The 23,551-nt window shown below is 37.6% G+C and overlaps 1 protein-coding gene and 1 long non-coding RNA gene across 5 annotated transcripts in view; one reads left to right on the top strand and one right to left on the bottom strand.

The window, feature by feature from the left end:
- LOC126607548 (ABC transporter B family member 11-like) overlaps window positions 1-11,510 on the top strand; it is a 30,670-nt gene extending 19,160 nt beyond the window's left edge. The window contains exons 1-15 of one of the 4 annotated variants that reach the window (XM_050275181.1): window positions 4,792-5,092; window positions 5,173-5,201; window positions 5,316-5,358; window positions 5,717-6,064; window positions 6,440-6,494; window positions 6,584-6,759; window positions 6,840-7,061; window positions 7,145-7,383; window positions 7,586-8,111; window positions 8,229-8,502; window positions 8,627-9,519; window positions 9,661-9,927; window positions 10,022-10,285; window positions 10,412-10,705; window positions 10,985-11,510. In XM_050275181.1, coding sequence (XP_050131138.1) covers window positions 5,744-6,064; window positions 6,440-6,494; window positions 6,584-6,759; window positions 6,840-7,061; window positions 7,145-7,383; window positions 7,586-8,111; window positions 8,229-8,502; window positions 8,627-9,519; window positions 9,661-9,927; window positions 10,022-10,285; window positions 10,412-10,705; window positions 10,985-11,338 — 3,885 coding nt within the window. In that variant the 5' untranslated portion in view covers window positions 4,792-5,092; window positions 5,173-5,201; window positions 5,316-5,358; window positions 5,717-5,743 and the 3' untranslated portion in view covers window positions 11,339-11,510. Of the gene's footprint in view, window positions 1-4,791; window positions 5,202-5,315; window positions 5,359-5,716; window positions 6,065-6,439; window positions 6,495-6,583; window positions 6,760-6,839; window positions 7,062-7,144; window positions 7,384-7,585; window positions 8,112-8,228; window positions 8,503-8,626; window positions 9,520-9,660; window positions 9,928-10,021; window positions 10,286-10,411; window positions 10,706-10,984 lie in introns of those variants that run through there. The other 3 variants (XM_050275180.1, XM_050275179.1, XM_050275178.1) reach the window with 3 other exon arrangements.
- Window positions 1-23,551, bottom strand: part of LOC126607568 (uncharacterized) — a 36,706-nt gene that overhangs the window by 7,355 nt on the left and 5,800 nt on the right. The window lies entirely within an intron of this gene.

Here is a 23,551-nt window from a genome sequence, read left to right as displayed (position 1 = left end):
ATCCATTATGACCGTTACAAATACTTTATAGAAAGCCTTTCTATTAGTCGTGACCATTACGACTTACAAATACTATAATCACGCTGGTCATTTTCTTCTGTTTCGACAGGTACCAAATTCACCATCATCTACTCAGAAACTGATGTGCAAATCTGCATAACGCTTTATGATCCAGTGAGCTAGCCGGTAGTCCTTTTTAATAAATAAAAAAGAAACTGGGCCAATAAGCAAATATCAAAGACAACAACTCCACCCTAACCAATCCACAAATTCAAAGCTTAATCCAACGAAGGAAAAAACACAACTGAGCGGTGCTTTTGTCATGACTGATGTCAGATTGCATCTTTTTCTTTTGTTAACGTAGCTCTGAGTTATATTAAAAAGATTATATTTTCCTCCTTCCTCTTTGACTGCATGTGGAGAGAGGCCAATTAGTCTCTGTAAAAAGAATCATGTCTTCCCTTTATTAAACAAACACGCATGAAACAGGATGCATATATTAACATACAGCGACATGATAATTACACCGTTTATTTTTATGTACTATAAAAGGACTTTTCACTCTCATTTTAGGGAGGGGGTCTCTCATTGTAATCTTAACCCTAGTTCCTTTACTCTCTTAAGGCTCAAGCCTCTATGTATAATATAACCGCTCCAGTTATATAGTGAAAATGGAAACTACACCAACATAGATGTGTTGAAATGTCTCACATCGATCGTATCAATGAGAAAAAAAAAAAGAATTTAAATATCCTAACCCCACTCCAACTAACACCAAAGCCTTTTGTGATAAAACCCCACACTTGACGTATTGTGCAGGTGGTAATTACCAAGTTGGGGACAATATTGGTGTTGTTGGAAGTGGGCCTTTGGCACATCTCTCTGATAATTCTATATGGTATATTAGAGCCAGGGAGCGAGCTCGTATTATACTGCCACATGATGGGTGGGTCCCCTTGGCCCCCGCGATGATGGTGGGTCCCTTGGCCTCGAGTGTAGGTGAGTCTCCTTGGCTCCACGTGATTGTCGATGTGTGGATCTCCTACATGTGACCCACTAGAGTGGGCATGTTGAAATGTCCCACATCAACCGTATCAATGAGAAAATAAGAGTTTAAATATCCAAATCCCACTTCAACGAACACTGAGACATTTTGTGTTTAAAACCCACACCTAAAGGATTGTGCAGGTGATAATCTCTCTGATAATTCTACAAGATGTGGCTTAAATTTAAGTAAATCACGATACATTTTATGTTTTTATACGTTTGTGTGATTTTACTGTCGGATCTAAGTTGATCCAGTTTTGTACATCAACCGTTGTCCTAGTACAAGCCGTTTGACAATCCTTAGGGAAAAAGAAAGGCAAGAATGAGCGAAAGAAAATTTCCTCAATCCGCCAATACAACTTAACCATTGTCCAAATTATGAACTTAAATCCAAATGCCAGCTCTTTATTTTACTCACTCCATTATGCAGACTGTAGACAGTGGTTAAGGGCTAAAGCAGCATCATATCCAACCTAATGCGGTGATATGCTTAGGTTGGCATATATATCATGACCAAATAATAATAGAATGCTAGAGAACAAAAAAACAAGGACAAATAATTAGAGACTGATATATAAAATATATGTTAATCAATATTTCACATATGCATTGCTAGGTGACCAAATTGATTTCTTGTCATCTATGAGATTATTAGGATTTTGAGGTTGTTAGTGTTTAAGGTGGCAAATTAATATATTAGGTTGTTCATGTGTAATTTTTAAAGCAATTTAACTAGTTAGGCAAGAGCAAGAGAAAGGGTAGCCCTGTGGAAATTATTATTCACTCTAAAAAGTAATTGTCTTTTTGCAACTCCACCTGTTGGACGATGGCAATAGTGTTTACTATTCACAAATATACTTTTTCATTATTTTTATGTTTTGTTGCATTTTTAGGTATTTTTAAAAATATTTTCTTTTTCTAATTTTTCTTTAATTTTTAAAACCTTTTTTTCAACATTTTAATTTGTTAAATAAAATTTTAAGTCAAGAATAATATAGGCCATGAGATCTTTTTCCGTTTGAAATCTAACGATTTGCAAGGCGCCACGTGACCAACTAAAAAAGAACTAGGTTGTTGGACCACATGAGGGCCCTACAACAGTAGAACAAGTCGGCCCACTCGCCTGGATGCCTGTGTATTACACTTGCCAGACACATAAAAATAGTATAATGTGGCTGATGTCAACCAAGTCAGTAGGTGGACCACAAGGTGATTCTTGCACTATCACTAGGTTGAGCTTGGCTTGATTCACCACTTGTGCTTACATTTATGGGCCGGTGGACGAGTTTTTTAAGTTTAAAGGACAATTGAGAAGTCCTAGCCTTTGCCCTTCGACAATACGTGGAATTGCTCTTAAGATCTATTTAGTTTGATTTCACCATTACACATTCATCATCACTAACAATCTCACCACCATACTATGGTGAAATCAAACTAAGCGAGCCTTAATGGTTATCCATTAACAACCCAATAGGTTAGTTTGTCCTTTCTAGTTAAGTCTTGGCCAAATTTATCATTTTTTCTTAGGGCTGCTATTAATTATGGGTTTGGGTTTAAAGTTTTAGCCTCGCTTTTTTTTCTGGTCCTATTGTTATACCACACCTTCTCATGTGGTCATAAAGTTTTTAGGAAACTAGATTATAATCCCTAAATAAAATACATTTTTCATTAAAGTTGGGTGTAAGATTAAATATTGATTTTGATTATATATCACCTAAAATCTAGCTAATAATTATTAACTTTTGTTTTGTTTTATTTTTAGTATTATAAATTAAAGATTTTTACTTAATGCGTATTCAATACGTGTAAAAAAAATTGCTTAAGTGGTAACAATACATATATGTTTGTATGCACATATATATATATATATGTATACATAATTGGTGTACCTATGCATATGTACATAAATATATATTTATGTACCCATATATATGCACCTATATATACATTTGTGTATATGTACCTATGTGTATATGTGTACCTATATATATATGCACCTATATATATATTCATGTACTCTTATTATATATTATTTATTGTGTCTGCATATTAGTTTATTTGTTTGGTTTTGTGATTTATATAGTTTAATTCTCATTAGCAAAATGTTTTAAAAAGTCTTCAATTTAAAATTGCTAAATTTGATTTGTAGAAATAAAAATTCCTAGTTCAAGGCCTAGTTGATGATTAAATTAGGAATTTTAGAAAGAAAATTTGAAAATAATAAAAGTGGGCAGGGGTATTTAATATGACTGATAATGAGTTTTAAAGTTAGGGACTAAAACTAGATTTATAAAAGCATCCCGGTTATAATGAAAAAATAATCTTCTTTAGGTCCTAGAGTCTAAATGCCCCTAAAGTTTTTGGCAATTGCGTTTGAATTCATAACTTTCTCGGTTCTATGGTGATACCACGTAAGTTTCATATTCGACTCACATAAATAATAATGACGTATTATACAATTGTATTAAGTTCGATACGTTGTTAATTGTTAACGTGTGGCGTAGCTCAAACTTTTATCACGTAGAGTAGAAATCATTATGTGTGTATATATACATATAAAACTTCCGTTAGTCCTATATTAAAAAGAACACATGTGAGACTTATGCGTTAGCTCATATCAATTTTCTCAAACTACATTTGAAGTTTTGAAATCATATCCAATTCTGCATTGCATTAGTTTGAAAATATGATCCTATGTCAAAATCAATTATTTTAATAGTTTATCTCTTCAACTCAGTACACCCGAAGTTTAGAAAGAGAGTAATGTTACACTTATTACATTTTTCATTCTCTATATGTACGGGAAATTTTCAGTGTGTTGAGAACACAGCTTGGAACACCAAGTGTCATAATACAATTAGTTGGAATTTTTTTTTAAGTTTTCAACCAATTGTATTATTACACTTGGTGTTTCGGATCATGTTCTCAGCACACTGAAAAATCTCTCCATATGTACAACTTGTGGAGCCAAAAATAATCAAGAGGCGACACATGGATTTTTTGGTGAAAATGACAAAATTACCCTAGAGGCACATCAGGATTCCTACACGTGAGCAGTGGACAATTATCCCTCAATCAAGCCAAAAGTGCCCAAAATAGGTAACAATTCAAAACATATCTCATCAAATCCCTTCTATAAGGTAACTCCCAAAACCTATTTCATTCCATATATTTTTTTACCTCTTTTTCCCCTTTTAGTTAATCAATTAACTATTTATTTTAATCATTCCATAACTTCTAAAAATATGTTAATTGGCTAATTAATGGATTTATTACCTAATTAATCCATTAATTGCCAATTACATTACCCACTAACCACAAAATACATTAAAAAACATCCCAAAGGGCCGGCCACCTTTTCTCCAAGGGGGACAGGCCATGCCCTACATATACTACCCCATTTTCTCTAAAAACGTAAGTCTACACTCTTGCAAAATTCTAAAAACTCTATAATCACTTTTCTCTCTAAATTCTAACTTTAGCATAAGAGGTTCTTCGGCCAAAGCCCCCTCATTCATCGTGGGCGCGTAAGGCTTTTGGCCTTAACCAAATGTGTTAATTGTTTTGTAGGTGCAATTTTGTCCAAGATCAAGGAGGAAGAAATTTACATCCACACAACCTCTCTAATAGAGGTAGGGCCCATCAACACATGACCACATCATGCTATAACTATGAAATGTGGTAAGAGTAGCATTTTTGTTAGAAATGAAAAGCATGTAATTAGAAAAACAAAACCAAAACTTTGGCGGGGGGCAGGATGATTGAGTATAATTTTTTATTTATTTATTTTCCGAAGTCTCATGATGATTGAGAACAATTGACCACCGGACACCGAAATAGGACGGCTGCGTCGCCATTTACAAACAGCAGAGCAGACAAAGGATCTGATATGATATATTCGATCACAACCCAAATGCCAAACCAACCGAAAGTTACCATTACATTTCCACACTCCCAGAAGAACTGAAAAGGAAAAAGAAAACTCATCCTATCAAAGCTAAAAAAGTAGAGAACTCGAATCGTATTTCTTCCAACTCAGTTCAAAGTAACAACTTTTTTTCAACTTTTGTTCTGGAAATTTTGAATTTTGACTGATCGCGGCTTCTAAAAGCAATATTTTGGCAGGGAATTACGCAACAAATTCTCACAAAGTGGTAAGAAGTCTGTTTCTTCATTGCTCATTATGTTACTATATATTCTCTCCTTGAGCAGCATTGCTTTCCTTCTCTTTGTCTTTTGATTTGATTCTTCGCTTTCATGTTAATTAGTGCTTACTTGTGTGTTGTGGAGGATGGAATTTAGTCTGCTGAGGTTGTAAATATTTGTTCTCTGCAGGTTTTTATTTCTTCTTTTGATGTAAAATACTCACAAGAATTAGCTTCCTTGCATTGCATGATTGCTATGTGAAGCTTTTGAATTTTTTTTTTGTTTTTTTGAAGAATAATTTTTCTTGGCAAACATTTTGCTGAATGATTTTTTAATTTTTGGCTGAATAATCAAATCCTTTAGTATATTACAACAAATTTTCCATCCATTCTTTGGTGAACTATATTTTAAAATTTTTTTTTTTAAAGACAAAGTTTGGTTGGTAATTCAAACCATAAATTGTTCCTGTTGCGGCTCTGATCTCATCATCCAACTTGTCTGAGTTGCTTGTGTTGTAAAACAGCAAGTTAACACTACTCCTGTGAGAGACATGGCTGAGGTAAATCCTGTGGAGGGCGATGTGGTCAAGGAGCAGGGCACGACAGCAACAAACGGGCACGCAGCAGTGGAGGATTCTGAAAACAGCCAGCAAGATACGATCAAGAACAAGCAGGATGGCACCAAAACAGTACCATATTACAAGCTTTTCTCCTTCGCTGATTCCTTGGATTGCATGCTAATGTCTGTTGGTGTAATCAGCGCCATTGGAAACGGGCTCTGTATGCCTCTAATGACTGTAATCATGGGAGATATCATTAATTCTTTTGGAGGAACTGAGAATACCAAAGATGTTGTGGATGCAGTTTCGAAGGTAAATGTTCTGTGGCTAGAGCCTGGTGAAAAGTTTTCTTTACGAACACATCTTCACTAGGAATTACTCCTGGGGCCTGGAAACTATTTCAATTAAACGACACAAATGTCATGGCGTTGTGTGTTGAACTCGTACATGTTAAGACTAAACTTATGAAATTGGACAACAGTCCAACATTCCGTGTCTTATAAGTCCCACATAAAAGGGTGCACTTTAAAGGACTTGCTTGGAATCATGAACTCGATTCAAATCTTCTCTAGTTCAGCCGCCAAGTGGTTGTTACATTAGGATTTGTGTCTGAACTTCTATTTTTGAACTTTTAACTTGGTTTCTGGTGTCTGCGGTTTAGTTGCTAAAATAGGATCATATCCTCAGGTAGCTCTAGAGTATGTTTACTTGGCTGTGGGAGCTGGTGCTGCTGCATTTCTGCGTAAGTATTACCGAGCAACCTTACAGTATTGAAGAAATAGCTTGGCTTATTGGAACTCAGATAATAAATTATCTTTTGCTATATGTCAGAGATGTCTTGCTGGATGATCACCGGAGAGAGACAGGCTGCACGAATAAGAGGTTTATACTTGAAAACAATATTAAGGCAAGATGTTGGTTTTTTCGATAAAGAAGCGAACACTGGGGAAATTATTGGCAGGATGTCCGGTGATACTGTGTTCATTCAAGAGGCCATGGGCGAGAAGGTATTTACACGCTACACAAAAGCCTTAAATGATTTCCATTTTCTCTAACAGCCTCTAATTTTTTCATGTTCTTATTGCAGGTAGGAAGGTTCATCCAATTAATTGCCACATTCATTGGAGGCTTCATAATAGCATTTCTTAAGGGATGGCTTCTCACCCTTGTCATGCTATCGTCTCTTCCCCTTCTTGTCCTCTCAGGTGCTGTCATGGGCATCAATTTATCGAAGATGGCATCCCGTGGGCAAACTGCTTATTCACTGGCATCAACTGTGGTAGAGCAGACAGTTGGTTCAATCAGAACTGTATGCCTACTTGTCTACAAATTATAATTTTATTTTCTATATTATCTTGGTATGGAACAAAAACGATGAGCATTCCCTTGCAGGTTGTATCATTTACAGGAGAGAAACAGGCGATAGCTAATTACAACAATTCCTTAATAAAAGCTTACAAGTCGGGTGTGCACGAGGGTTTGGCTTCTGGTTTTGGGATTGGTGTTGTTCTGTTTATTATAATGTCCAGTTATGGTTTCGCTGTATGGTTTGGCGGAAAGATGATAATTGAAAAGGGATATACTGGAGGAGAAGTAATTAATGTAATTTTCTCTGCGTTGACTGCCTCCATGTAAGTTGCATTTCGATAAATTTTGATGAAAATTTTTGGTGAACGTTGCGTGATTGCACTAGTAAACATGTTTTCACTTTTGCATACACTTCAAGTTGTGATATCTTAAAGTTATTGACTACTCCCACTCTTCACTTCAAAGTTTAATATTTTATGCTTCAGAATATCATGACATGAACATGTCTCTGTGATATTTTTCCAGGTCTCTTGGGCAGGCTTCTCCATGCCTGAGTGCATTTGCTGCTGGAAAAGCTGCAGCTTATAAAATGTTTGAGACGATTAACAGAAAGCCGGAGATAGATTCTTATGACACTAATGGGCAGCAGTTACAAGACATCCATGGAGACATAGAACTGAGGGATGTTTATTTCAGTTATCCTGCAAGACCAGATGAACAAATATTCCATGGATTTTCTCTCTCAATACCTAGTGGTGCAACTGCTGCTTTGGTTGGGCAGAGCGGAAGTGGTAAATCAACTGTGATCAGTTTGATTGAGAGGTTTTATGATCCCTTAGCTGGGGAAGTTCTTATTGATGGTATTAATCTGAAAGAGTTCCAGCTGAAATGGATCCGACAGAAAATAGGTCTTGTCAGCCAGGAACCCGTGTTGTTTACTTCTAGCATCAAAGATAACATTGCTTATGGGAAGGACGGTGCAACTAACGATGAAATAAGGGCTTCTATAGAGCTTGCTAATGCTGCTAAATTCATAGACAAACTGCCACAGGTTAAATTCGTTTATACATACTCTTTAAGTTTGGGTGTTTCTTTGTTGATCTTACCATTTCGATACATACGAAGATGGAAACCTAGCCTAATTCAGCTCGTGTAATTAATTTTTTAGGGACTAGACACAATGGTTGGTGAACATGGGACTCAGCTGTCTGGGGGCCAAAAGCAGAGAGTTGCTATAGCTAGAGCAATCCTGAAAGACCCAAGAATTCTACTTTTAGACGAAGCAACAAGTGCCCTTGATGCTGAATCTGAGAGAGTTGTGCAGGAGGCATTGGACAGAATTATGATTAATCGCACCACTGTCATTGTAGCCCATCGTTTGAGTACAGTAAGGAATGCTGACACCATTGCTGTTATACATAGAGGGGCAATCGTCGAAAAAGGTAACACATTTGTTTTCTATTTTACCATTCGAGTTCCCAGTCTTACTTTCATCAAGTTTAAAGTATCGTTACCATAAGCTTAATTAATGAGTACTTATCATACTGAACTTTTTCAACTGAGCAGGTCGACATTCGGAGCTAATTAAGGACCCTGAAGGAGCATATAGCCAGCTTATAAGGTTGCAAGAAATGAGCAGTGTATCAGAGCAGACGACTGTGAATGATCATGATAGGCCAGAAATTAGTAGTGTGGATTCTCGGAGACATTCAAGTCAAAGATTTTCACTCTTACGATCCATAAGCCGGGGATCATCTGGAAGAGGAAACAGTAGTCGTCATTCCTTCTCAATCTCATTTGGTATGCCCAGTGCAATAGGTGTCCTTGACGCAGCACCTGCAGAATCTGATATTCTTGCTTCAAAATCATCAAGAGTACCTCCAGAAGTCTCGCTTCGCCGCCTAGCTTACCTGAACAAGCCAGAGATCCCAGTGTTGTTCCTAGGTACAATAGCTGCAGCAGCCAATGGGGTAGTCTTACCTATTTTTGGGTTATTGTTATCCAGTGTAATAAAGACCTTCTTTGAGCCACATCACGAACTCCGGAAGCATTCAAAGTTTTGGGCATTAATCTTTATTGTTCTTGGAGTGGGATCTTTAATAGCACTTCCAGCTAGACACTACTTTTTTTCTGTGGCTGGATTTAAATTAATAAAACGAGTCCGATCTATGTGCTTTGAGAAGGTAGTTTACATGGAAGTAAGCTGGTTTGACGATCCTGAGCACTCAAGTGGTGCAATTGGCGCAAGGCTTTCTGCAGATGCAGCTTCTCTGAGGGGGCTGCTTGGAGATGCTCTTGGTTTGCTTGTTCAGAATTTAGCAACTGCAATTGCTGGTTTGTTGATTGCTTTTGTGGCAAGTTGGCGACTTGCTCTTATAATTCTTGTTTTGCTGCCTCTGTTAGGAGTAAATGGTTATTTTCACGTCAAGTTCATGAAAGGATTCAGTGCAGATGCAAAGGTATTTCTCTGAAATCCAAAATTTGAAGAAAAATTATAGTATGCAACTTGTTGCCGGTGCAGTTCAAAACATGATCCAATCTCACATACATAATATGTATAAGACTAATTTTTATTGATACTGAATTCTAAATGGTTGCAGAAAATGTACGAGGAGGCAAGTCAAGTAGCGAATGATGCTGTAGGGAGTATTAGAACAATTGCTTCCTTTTGTGCTGAAGAGAAGGTGATTGAATTGTACCAGAAAAAATGTGAAGGACCTATTAAGACAGGGATTAGGCAAGGGTTAATCAGTGGAATAGGATTTGGTCTATCCTTCTTTTTTCTGTTTTCTGTGTACGCCACTAGTTTTTACGCGGGAGCCCGACTTGTTTCAGCTGGAAAGACAACATTCGCTGATGTTTTCCGGGTAAGTTATTTTGCCTTCCTCTACAAGTCTTCAAGTAGTGAATGGCACAGAAAATTTGTTCACATGCCTGAAATTTTGCCCTTCTGGTTTGTAGGTTTTCTTTGCTCTTACTATGACAGCTGTTGGAGTGTCTCAGTCGGGTTCCCTAACTACTGATGTAAGTAAAGCAAAGAGCTCTGCTGCTTCTATATTTGCAATTATCGATCGAAAATCAAAAATAGACTCCAGTGATGATTCTGGAACAACGATAGAAAATATGAAAGGCGAAATTGAATTCCGCCATGTCAGCTTCAAGTATCCAACTCGACCTGACGTGCCAATCTTCCAGGACCTTTGCTTGACCATTCGTTGTGGCAAGGTAACTCAGCAGCATGCATTGTTCTTCTTTGTACTCGTTTTCAATTCATTCACGAGATTTTGACCTTGTAGTCTAATAGTCTAATATGCGTTTCTGGAACTTGGAAATGTATTTTGTGTTTATCAGACAGTTGCTCTGGTTGGAGAAAGTGGAAGTGGGAAATCGACAGTCGTCTCATTGTTGCAGAGATTTTATGACCCTGATTCAGGTCACATTACACTTGATGGAATCGAAATCCAAAAGCTACAGTTGAAGTGGTTGAGGCAGCAAATGGGGCTGGTGAGCCAGGAGCCTGTGTTGTTTAATGAAACTATCCGAGACAACATTGCATATGGAAAGGAAGGGGATGCAACAGAAGCTGAAATTATAGCTGCAGCAGAATTGGCAAACGCTCACAAGTTCATCAGTAGTTTACAACAGGTAGGCACTAACTTAAAAACTTCGTCGATTTCTTTTTTATCAGTATGATTTAGGAACATGCGTAGCTGAAAATAAAGATTGCGCCACCTCAATCCATAACGAAACATGAAGATCGAGCCAACTCAAAGAGATGTAGATTCGATCCTTATGTTTGTAATGCACGTTTGTATCACTTATCACTATAAAAATCTTTGGCGTTGCTTACAAGAGGACTATTTTTACAAAATTATATTCAGAATGTTGAAGATTTATACATGTTAACTTCGGAAAACAATGCAGGGTTACGATACAATCGTAGGAGAGCGGGGGGTTCAGCTGTCCGGCGGACAGAAGCAAAGGGTGGCAATTGCAAGAGCTATAATGAAGGCACCAAAGATTTTACTACTAGATGAAGCCACGAGTGCGCTCGACGCTGAATCCGAACGAGTTGTTCAAGACGCACTGGATCGCGTCATGGTGGATCGAACCACGGTGGTGGTTGCTCATCGGTTATCAACGATTAAGAGTGCAGATTTAATAGCAGTGGTGAAAAACGGAGTGATCGTAGAGAAAGGAACGCATGAAACTTTGATCAATGTCGAGGATGGCATTTATGCTTCTTTGGTTGCTTTGCATGCAAGTGCCTCATCTTAGAGATCTACTTTTCAGTAATTCTTCCGAGTACTTCAGTCGAATAGGAAATCCAAGGAATAAGTATGTAATATATATAAGGGTAATGTTAAGGAAACCATCTATTTAAACAAGATTTTGTAAATTATATAACGTGGTTATGTGTTGGATTATGACTTAAGTATTGATTAACGTACATATATTTTTATGGTGACACGTCAAATGGTTTTTAATTTAATCTAAACAATTAGTATACCTAGTTTTTTATAAGAGTTATATTACCAAGGCGTATATGTTATGTTTTACTTTATATCTTGTAAAAGGTCTAAGTATGTATTACAACAATTATAAACACAACCCATTATAAAGTCGATTAGAGAGAAGGATTCGAACACCTGATCTTGACTGTGGTTATTCTAGTGTCAAGCGCTTTTTACTATTTGAATCACAAGTCTCTTCCAAATTTTTTCACCAATTTAAAGCAAGCAAAATCCGCAACGGCTCGGTTGTGGTGGTGGCACAAAGAAAGTCGTATCTATGCCCTAGTTTTTATTTCGCTCCGATTCATGTCTTATTCCTTTGTTAAATTTCTGAATCCACTGCAGCTCAGTGTATGATGGGGTATAAAATATCGATGATATCGAAAATATCGGTAATCCAAAAATACGAAAATTTCGATGGAAATATCGGAATATTATTGATATCGATAAAAATTGAATAAAAATCAACGAAATTGTAAGAAAAACTTGGAAATTTTTATTGAAACTTTGCATGATGTTTATTTAGTCAATTATCTATTAGTTTATCACAAAAAAATTGGAAGGAAATGCATTGCATGATAGATATAACTGATTTAAGTTGATTATATAGCGAGGTGGCAAACATTGTGAGTGTAGAAAATATGTAGTAATTAATTAAAGAAGTTTAAACATACCATAATCATTTATATATAATAAATTAGTACAATATTTTACACTTTATACATTGTATGGTAAGATACATGAGTGACTTAGCAAGGTCTAAAATATCGATGATATCGGAAATATCAGTAGTCCAAAAAAATATCGGTAGTCCAAAAACACAAAAATTTCGATGAAAATATCGGAATATTATGAATATTTTAGACTATAATGGTGGCACAAAAAATAGTCATATTGATGCCATCATTTTTATTTTGATACGATTTTTGTCTTATTTTTTTGCTAACTTTCTGAATTCGCTACAACTAAATAGTGGTGGTGGCAAAATAAAAGTCGTATCGACGCCATCGTTTTTATTTCGCTACAACTTTTGTCTTGTTCCTAGGTTATCATTTCCATGTACTCACTTTGATAAAATACAACTTTTTATGTATAAATTATGAATATAAGTCTAAATCCCAGCTTTTTCTTGTACTGTATAATGTATATGCTTACATAACACATAAAGAAAAAGTATTAATTGAACGTTAGACAACAAAAAGAAAGAACAAATAATTAGAGAATGACGAGGAATATATTAATGAATATGTCACCTGTGTGTGTTTTCAATACTGTTGCTACATCAACCAAATGATTTCTCTCTCTAATCAAATCTCAAAATTTTGACTTTTTTTTCTTTTCAAGGAGGGAGTGGGTGGTCGATCTAGAAGACTAGAACGGTTTCTTTGGAGGAGTTTTGGTTTTTCATTTACTGTAATTTTAAGGCTATGATTTGGTTGCTTTCAAGCTTTTGTTGGAGGTACTGTGTTCGGAGATTATTCTTCCCCCTCCCGTCCTCCTTTGTTTTTCTAGATTCTTGCGGTTGTTTTCGTGTTTGGTCCTGAGATTTTTGAGGTCCAGGGTGACGCTAAAAAATATGCCCTAACTTTATATAAGGTTTCACACATATAATTTCAATTATACTTAGAAAAAGATTTCAAACTCAATAATTTAGAAACACAGAAAAACTAATTTATTTTGTATTGAGAGAAGGGAACAAAAAAAACACAGATGTACAAGTAGATAGATGATGAGTTTTGTTTCCCCTTTATGTGAAATTTTAAATTATTTTACATAAATCGTGAGGTATTTTGCTTACTTACTAACCTTGTTAGTAAGGGACTAAAAAATTTAATCACATTTTCGAGTATTTAATTGATATGTTTAAGCAATGCATGAGCACCTAATTAAACCTAGTAGGCTAGTATTGGTAAAGACATACATATATTAATTTATTGAAAACTAATACTAAGGAGACCAAGTTTTAAATCAAATTTTGTAAACCATATGATATGATTGTTGATGATTTGATTACTATTTAATTGTTGATTAACGCGCTATTTTCTATTCGTGACACATCATATGGTTTGCAAATTTGGTCTATCTTGCATTACTCTTTGTTAAATGTTAGATTTGAATTGGAATGAACCTCTAAAAATTGCAATCAACATAGCCACAAATAGGGTTTCGAACCCGCAACATCTTTTTTAATTTTAAGGAAGAGAAACCACCCCTTCTTGTTAAAGTTGATTATTTAACCAAATTTTATAAATTTATACTCTCCTGAAAACATATATAAATATACCACCTAATATTTTTGGTGCCCTGATTTTTTGAGGCACCGAACGATCGTCCTGCCCGTTGTTCTTCAGCTTTGCTTCCATGTGCGATATTGGAAACTTAAAACCGAAAATCTAAAAGTAAAATTGAAAATAGAAAATTTTATATGACTGATACTAAACCCACCTCATTGTCTTATTTTTTCCACCCCATTTTAATAAAAATGATAATACCATATTTATACTTTAGAAAATGACTTTTAGACCCCTATTTATAAATTTATTATAATCTTCCTATCCAAAAAATGGAAAACAAATGAAAAAACTGAAAAAGCTTAGCAATCTTTCACCTCCCCCAACCTGTTTCTCTCTCTCTCTCTCTCTCTCTCTCTCTCTCTCTCTCTGTGAATTTCTTTTACCATCTTGAAGAAAAGCTCAAAGGGGTTGCAGCACGAACAAATCTAATTTGAATTTCTATAGTTCTAGTTAGTGAAGAAAAACTGAAGGCGATTGAATTGGTTTTATCTTGGATGCTTAATTGTCAAAGAGAATGGCGTTGTTTTTTATTTTTTATTTTTTATTTTTTATGAAGAAAGCTTCAACAGCTGAGTTGGATGCTTTCTTTCCAATTAGATCAGAATTTGTAAGATGGCATGCTACTTTCTCTGAAGATGGTCCTTTGGATATAGCCAAAGTGCTTGGACATATCTAATGGTGGGGTCTAAGAATTCTTGTTAGGTTGCTTTGATCCAAATAGCACATTCGATGAACGAAATCAGCTTAGGCAATGCCATAGGTATATATATATAAGAAGGTTATTTTGGGAATAATAGTGGGTGGGAAATAATGTAACATCTCACATCGTCTAAGGGAGTGGATCTTATAAGCCTTATATGTATATTATCATCTATACCTAATATGAGGCCTTTTAGGAGCCCACTGGTTTCGGGTTCCATTGGAACTCCGAAGTTAAGCGAGTTCACGCAATCCCATTCTCAGGATGGGTGACCCACTGGGAAGTTCTCGTGTGAGTTCCCAGAAACAAAATCGTGAGGGCATGGTCGGGGCCAAAAGTGGACAATATTGTGTTACGGAGGAGTCGAGCCCGGGATGTGGTGGAGGCCCGGGCCAAGATGTGACAATTTGGTATTAGAGCCAATCCTTGGCCGGAGGTGTGCCAACGAGAACGTCAGGCCCCTAAGGGGGGTGGATTGTAACATCCCACATCGTCCAGGGGAGTGGATCCTGTAAGCCTTATATGTATATTCTCATCTCTACAGGATGTGGTGGAGGCCCGGACCGGGATGTGACAATTTGGTATCAGAGCCAATCCCTGACCGGAGGTGTGACAACGAGAACGTCAGGCCCCTAAGGGGGTGGATTGTAACATCCCACATCGCTCACAGGAGTGGATCATGTAAGCCTTATATGTATATTCTCATTTCTACCTAGCACGGCCTTTTAGAAGCTCACTGGTTTCGGGTTCCATTGGAACTTCGAAGTTAAGCGAGTTCGCGCGAGAGCATTCCCATGATGGGTGACCCACTGGGAAGTTCTCGTGTGAGTTCCCAGAAACGAAACCCTGAGGGCGTGGTCAGGGCCCAAAGCGGATAATATCGTGCTACGGTGGAGTTGAGCCCAGGATGTGGTTAGGGGCTCGGGCCGAGATGTGACAAATAACATTTTAATTCTGTAAGTTTCTATGATGGGTGAAATTATAATATGGGTAAAAAATAAGATAATGAGGTGGGTGAAACAAAACCCTGAGGGCGTGGTCAGGGCCCAAAGCGGATAATATCGTGCTACGGTGGAGTTGAGCCCAGGATGTGGTTGGGGGCTCGGGCCGAGATGTGACAAATAACATTTTAATTCTGTAAGTTTCTATGATGGGTGAAATTATAATATGGGTAAAAAATAAGATAATGAGGTGGGTCTAGTAGCACTCTTTTATATTTACCCCATTCACAAGCATATTTTAAGAAAACCCCTTATATTTTAATACAAACTCATTGGCCGTATTTCTCACTCAACTAACTTCTCGTTATGGCCTTAAGTTGATGAGTTAACTGATAATTTGTTTATAATGTGATTTATGACCATTTTCATAAATTGTTTTTAAGGTGTTTTTAAGTTGTTCTTAGTCCTCAAAAGCAGTTTCAGACATATTCCTTTTTTTTAATAGAGAAATATATTTACATTAAGAGAGTAGAAGAATAAATTGGTTGCAAAACTCATCATTTTTGAAATTCCGACCTAATATCATTCACTTACAAGTGAATATGGATATCACCAGACCGTACTACTAAAGGTCAATTTGGGATTGTTGCGCTTTTAAAAAAATACTTCTACTGTATTTCAAGAATAATCAACTGTAAAATAAAGCAATTGAGCGTATTGTTCTTTTAAAAGTGTTGTGAGTATGAAAACATTGAAAAATCGTTTGGTAAATTTTAAGGTAAAAGTAATATAATTGTATATATTGATGCGCAAAATTAGTGAGGACTTGGTACAACATAAAGTGTTAATTTTATGACCTTCGCTAGATTGCTCCTGTCATTAATGTGGATAAGTATGCAAATAGATAAAGACAGGGAAGCAAACACAAGATGTACGTGGTTCATCCAGATTGGCTACGTCCACGGAGTAGAGAGTTCTCATTAATTGTGAAGGGTTTACACAAGTACATAGGTTCAAGCTCTCCTTTTGTGAGTACTAGTGAATGATTTAGTACAAATGACATTAGGAAATATTGTGAGAGAATAATCTCTATTTATAGAAGAGAGTTTCTAGTTTTATTCTGACATTGACACATGTCGTGTTGTGATTGGCTTCGGATGTTGACACGTGTCGCGTTATGATTGGCTTCTTATATCGACACGTGTCGCGCTATGATTGGCCTCCTGGTTAGAGGGAAACTCTTTTGGGTCCTTGACGGTATAACGTTGACCGGTGCTCAGTAGTTTCGGGATTGGTCAAGTATAGTACAAACAGTGCTCCCCTAAGTTCCCGAGTGAGGGAAGCTCCTCAGTTGGGAACTTGCAAGATCCAAGCCATTGAGTAATCACGAAACTTCTAAGTACCGAATAGTGGTATCATTTTCACTTGCCTTATCTGTCTCATATGTAGATGTGGCATGAAGCTTTGTATAAAGCTTTTGTGTTGAAGCTTTTGTTGAAGCTTCACAAAAGCTTCACAAAAGCTTCACACAAAAGCTTCACAAAACTTCTAAGTACCGAAGAGTGGTATCTTTTATGAGTGAAGTTTTTGTTGGGTACCATGAATTGATTTTGCTTCACACTATCTTGATCAAGATAGTGTGAAGCTTTTGAGAATTTATAGTTGTCCTCCATTGATGAAGCTTTGGAGTTGAAGCTTTTGTTAGGTACCATGAATTGATTTTGCTTCACACTATCTTGATCAAAATAGTGTGAAGCTTTTGAGAATTTGTAGTTGTCCTCCATTGATGAAGCTTTTGTTGGTAAAGCTTTTGTGATGAAGCTTTGTTGGGTACCACGAATTGATTTTGCTTCACACTATCTTGATCAAGATAGTGTGAAGCTTTTGAGAATTTGTAGTTGTCCTCCATTGATGAAGCTTTGTTGAATTTCCCTTTTTTTTTTTGGGAAACTAGAAATTTGAAAATGTGGGAGAGACAACATATACAAATTTTGCTTCCGCACTGTTGAGCAAGAGATTGTGATGCAAGCCACACCTTGTAGTAGTCGAAGGTTTAGATGAACCATATAAATTGAATTTGCTTCAAACAGTCTTGAATTTGCCTTGAAGGTTTGAGAATTGTAGTTGCCCTCTATTGATGAAGTTTTTGTTGGCACCATAAATTGGTTTTGCTTCACATTGTCTTGATCAAGAATGTGTGAAGCTTTTGAGAATTGTGGTTGCCCTCCATTGATGAAGCTCTTGTTGGCACCATAAATTGGTTTTGCTTCACACTGTCTTGATTAAGAATGTGTGAAGCTTTTGAGAATTGTGGTTGAACTCCTTTGATGAAGCTTTTATTGGCACCATAAATTGGTTTTGCTTCACACTGTCTTGATCAAGAGTGTGTGAAGCTTTTGAGAATTGTGGTTGCCCTTCATTGATGAAGCTCTTATTGGCACCATAAATTGGTTTTTCTTCACACTGTCTTGATCAAGAGTGTGTGAAGCTTTTGAAAATTGTGGTTGCCCTCCATTGATGAAGCTCTTTTTGGCACCATAAATTGGCTGTCTTGATCAAGAGTGTGTGAAACTTTCTACGAGTTGTAGTGTTTGCATTGTTACAAAGGAGAAATGTCTGAAGCAAATGCAAGAGGGCTGAATAGCTTGATCTTCGTATGCCATGCACTGAAGTTATTGTTGGCTTGCAATAAGACTTTGTTGGTAACTATAACTCTTGTTGGGCATAAGTGTTCCCCTAGTTGAGTTGTAAAACTTGAGGGTTTTTTATTATTTGTGAATGCTAGGAGTTCACATGTACAAGTTGTACCACTTGTTTTCTGGTTGGTGGAATGAATGGTGAGTTGCTTTCATCACTTGGTTGGTGGTACGAAGGTGAGTTCCTTCATCACCTTTCATCACATTTCATCACCTGGTTGGTGACACGAAGATGAGTTCCTTCTTCACCTGGTTGGTGGCATGAGTGGCAAGTTGCCAAATGATATTAAAGTACGGGTTGTACGTTTCATCACCTGGTTGGTGGCATGAAGGAAAGTACAGATTGTACATTTCATCACCTGGTTGGTGGCACGAAGATGAGTTCCTTCTTCACTTGGTTGGTGGCATGAGTGACAAGTTGCCAAATGATATTAGAGTACGGGTTGTACATTTCATCACTTGGTTGGTGGCATGAAGGAGAGTACAGGTTGTACATTTCATCACTTGGTTAGTGGCATGAAAATGAGTTCCTTCTTCACCTGGTTGGTGGAATGAGTGGCAAGTTGCCAAATGATATTAGAGTACGAGTTGTACATTTCATCACCTGGTTGGTGGCTCGAAGATGAGTTCCTTCTTCACCTGAGTGGTAAGTTGCCAAATAATATTAGAGTACGGGTTGTACATTTCATCACCTGGTTGGTGGCATGAAAGAAAGTACATGTTGTACATTTCATCACCTGGTTGGTGGCATGAAGGAGAGTACGGGTTGTACATTTCATCACCTGGTTGGTGGCATGAAGATGAGTTCCTTCTTCACATTTCATCACCTGGTTGGTGAGAATAAGGGCAAGGTGTCGAGGCACATTGTAGCAAGTGTCGAAGACACAAAGTATGTTGAACCCTTTCGAAGCACAATTGGCTTATGTATGGATGTGTTGGAATGTATGATGTTTATGTATGAATGTGTTGGAATGTATGATGTTTATGTTGATTGATATGAGTGATGCTTATGAATGTTTTGCTATGCATGAAGGGATCCATGTTTCTTATGTGTGAACCATGTTGGTTATGTTGGAATGTATGATGTTTATGTTGATTGATATGAGTGATGCTTATGAATGTTTTGCTATGCATGAAGGGATCCATGTTTTTGATATGTGAACCATGTTGGTTGTAACACTTAGTATCACATACTTTGTGTCAAAGTACGCATGTTGAAGCTCTGAGTTGGAGTATAAGGGTAGGTCAGCGTAGACCAAGTGTTCCATTGCTAGGAACGCAAAAGACTCAGAAGAAGTTGTTTGAATTCCCTTTTCTTTAAATATTTACCAAATGGCTTATGTTGCAAAAGATCTCAAGCGGTTGAGAGTCAAAACATTTGTAATGTGTATGTCTTCTTATAATAGCATTTCTTTCAGTACCTAGTCCTCCACTTTGAAAGAGTGAGGCCCCATAGTCATAATTGTCGACGGTACGTTCACCCTTGGTTGTCTTGATACGAACTTGTATCCCTCTTGTTGTAATGGGCTTGCTGAGAGTAAAAATCCTTCCTTTTACTAAGAGACAGATACGTTTGGTGACTTAGCGAGTAGCTAAATGAGGCAGGAGATGATGCAATGGGTGTCTGAATGGCCAATATCTCCTCACTTGGTAGAACTTGGCTTCCACTTCCCACTTGTTGATTGGGGTTAACCATATGGAGGTTCCCTTAGTATGTCATTGCTTCGGCGGAGGTGTGGTTGTAAACCTATGCCATTACTTCAGAGTAAGTCTTCCAAGTGTTGACATTGATTATGTACTTGAAGAAACAATCACATAGGCCTGCCGTGAAAGCCTTGAGGTCGGTCTTGTCATCTGCCTCAGTGTAGCGAGAATACTCATGGCTGAAGCGACCAGTATACTCTCATAGTGACTCGTCCGGCTTCTGGCGAATAGTGTACAAGTCATCTGCAGAATGCAAGCGATCGATCTAGAAGATGTGTTGAGAGACAAACAGTTTCCTCAGTTCCTCAAATGAGTCTACTGTCTCAGGTGGAAGACGGCAATACCAGTTTAGAGCTCCGCCAGAGAGGATGGAAGGGAAGAGAAGACATCGCTCTTCGTCGGTGTGCATCCGATATGCCATGGTGGATTCAAAGAGGTTAAGGTGTTCAATTGGGTCTTCCCTTCCAGTATAGAGTTGTAAACTAAGCTTTTGTTTTGTCTTTGCTTGAAATGGGGTGTCGAGGATCTTTCTTATGAGAGGGCCAGGCCTGGGTTGGTTCCAGTCAAGTATCTCGGCCTTACGTTCGGCCTTCAACTTGTTTACTTCCTTAATGAGCTGTAGGACAAGAGGGTCCTGAGTGGAGTCATATATCACTGGAATTTTCTTTCGTAAGTCTTTATCGCCTCTTGGAAGTAGGAAAGTTTGAGCAAGGGCATGTGGTTTTTTCTTGGACTCGCCGTACTGACTTCTAGGGCGAGTCTGTTGTTCCTTCCCTAGATTGGTAGTTGGCCTGGGTCGTGGAAGGGGATCGAGTCTTTCAGAAACCCTTGGGTCATTGATCTTCAAGCATATGTGGAGGGGATTCTCTCGACGTTACTTTAGGAAGTCTCGGCAGTCATGATAAACGGCTTTCGATCCTTCCAACCCTTCTGCAATGAGGTGTCTTCCTCCACTTCTTCTACTTCGAGTCGAAGCATCTGGGTTGAGAGAAGTCTCATGTTGATCAATGTTTTGATGATTAGCTCGCTCATCAGCAGGGACACCCATGTCGAAGGGAGGTGACCCTCCGAGCTGGGGGGCACCCAGATGATGTTGATGTCCACAGAGGCAACAAGCTCGCGTGTTTGAGTACGCCTAGTTTGGTGGAGCGTCTTAAAGAGCTTCTCATACTGCTCATGGAGGACCTCATTCTTCATTGCTATCTTGTTTTTTTTAGCTTCTAGCTTATCGACTTTAGCTTGAAGAGCAACCCTCTTTCCTTCTTTCTTTCGTTGCTTCGCACTAAGTGTAAGAGGGGTGTCATTCTGTGTGTTGTGGCTTCCTTCGCTCCCCATGTTGGAGAGGGATGCCTTGTCAAAAGAGAGTGTACGAATGGTGGAAACCAGTTTAGCAAAGCTGAAAAGAATGGGAATAAGTGTCGTTCCCACATATGGCGTCAAATGTTGATGCACAAAATCAGTGAGGACTTTGGTACAACATAAAGTGTTAAGTTCATGATCTTCACTAGATTGCTCCGATCACTAATGTGGATAAGTATGCAAATGGATAGAGACAAGGAAGCAAACACAAGATGTACGTGGTTCACCCAGATTGGCTACATCCACGGAGTAGAGAGTTCTCATTAATTGTGAAGGGTTTACACAAGTACATAGGTTCAAGCTCTCCTTTAGTGAGTACTAGTGAATGATTTAGTACAAATGACATTAGGAAATATTGTGAGAGAATGATCTCTATTTATAGAAGAGAGTTTCTAGTTTTATTCTGACATTGACACGTGTCATGTTGTGATTGGCTTCAGATGTTGACACGTGTCGTGCTATGATTGGCTTCTGATGTCGACACATTTCACGCAGTGATTGGCCTCCTGGTTGGAGGGAAACTCTTCTGGATCCTTGACGGTATAACGTTGACCGGTGCTCAGTAGTTTCGGGATTGATCAAGTATGGTACAAACAGTATATAATGATAAAAATTGACATGATAGTGTGGGTGATGATAACAACGACAACGGTGGTGAAAGCAATGGTTATGATGGTGGTGGTGGTGGTGGCGATGCCAATAAAAGGGTGTGGAAGTTGGGTCGCAGTGGTAACAGTGGTAGGGGTGGCGGTGCCAATAAAGGGGTGTGGAAGTTGGGTCGTAGTGGTAACAATGGTGGTAGGGGTGGCGACAACGACGATGGTGGCAATTGTGGTGGCAATGGTGGTGGTTGTGTATATGGTGGTGATAGAGGCGATGACGGTAGCGATGGTAGTGGCAGTTGTGATTTTGGTGATAGTGGTGGTGGTTGTAGTGGTGGTGATGGTGGCGCCATTGTGTAGTGATGGTGGCAACAATGTGGTGGTAATGGCAATGTTGGTGTAAGAGGTTAGGGTTTGTAGTAGTAAATGGTGGTAGTCACTTTGTTCTTTAAAAATAAAATATGTCTAGAAGGATAAATAAAGTTATTTTTTTTTAAATTAATGAGCATGTTACATAAATTCAAAATATTCATTAAAGGCTCCACTCCATTTAGTACCTACCTCATAGATTAGTTAACACAGTTAACCTACGATAAAGGTACAAGAAAAAATTGAGTATGAATTAGTACCAGTAAAAAGGAGAAATAATATTTATTTTTTATTTTCAATCCTAAAATTAAGTAAATGATAAACATATAAGCAGGGGATGACATTTATCACCATTTAACAAAAAAGATAATAAAAATAAAGGTGTGAATAATCAGTGAATAGACATAACCCAAAAAAGTGGACTAAACCCATTAACACTCACAAAATTGGACTTATATAAAGTTTACTTTAGTATTAGTTTTTGGATAATGCTAGGGAAACCATTAGACCAAATTCGGTAAACCAAATGATGTGCAGCTTTTAAAAAGCTATTGTCTAGAAACCATTGCTTTTAAAATAAGCATGATATTTTATTTTTACTAAACACTTTTTTACTGTTTAACTATAAAGTGAAACAGTTTTTGATAAATAAAAAAACACTACCAAACTGGACCTAAATGGTTGATCCTTATTTTATTTGAATAACTATCTATTTTTCTTTTTTGGATTTTTGACACCGTATTCTAAAACTACTATTTTCACTCAAATTATCCAAAGATGAATTAAGACACTGCCTAACTCTTTACATGCAAAATTATTCTTTTCCTAAAAATACTCTTGAGAATGAACGGATTCAATTATGAAGTTTGTCTTAGGTTGTCTTTGAAGAAAGAACAACTACTTGTTGACATTTAGTACTAAGGTTTAATGGTATTCCTCTTCACTTGTAAGTGAGAGGTCTCACGTTCGATTTTCGCCGAAGGCAAATTTGAACCACATTATTGCATGAGGCTAAGCCTACTCCCTCCCCCCACTAAGATAATACCATTTGTTCAAAAAAATAAAAAACAACTACTTTGCATGTGAGGGGTGGAGTATTGTCCCACTCTATGGTGAGGCAGGGTGACGAAGACAATGGAACGACGGACACCAAGGAGGACGTCTACGTCGGCAATAGCTAGCAACCAGTCAGAGGTCGGAGACTCGGAGAAACCAATCAGGAACAGAAGTGGAGGAACACGAATTGTATTTTTTAATTTTTCAGATATCAGTGTTTTTAATAACACTTTGAAAGTTGCGGCTAAGATGTTGG

This window comes from Malus sylvestris, chromosome 16, assembly GCF_916048215.2.
Source record: "Malus sylvestris chromosome 16, drMalSylv7.2, whole genome shotgun sequence".
NCBI classification, from domain to species: Eukaryota; Viridiplantae; Streptophyta; class Magnoliopsida; order Rosales; family Rosaceae; genus Malus; species Malus sylvestris.
This window is presented reverse-complemented; position numbering and strand designations above follow the sequence as displayed.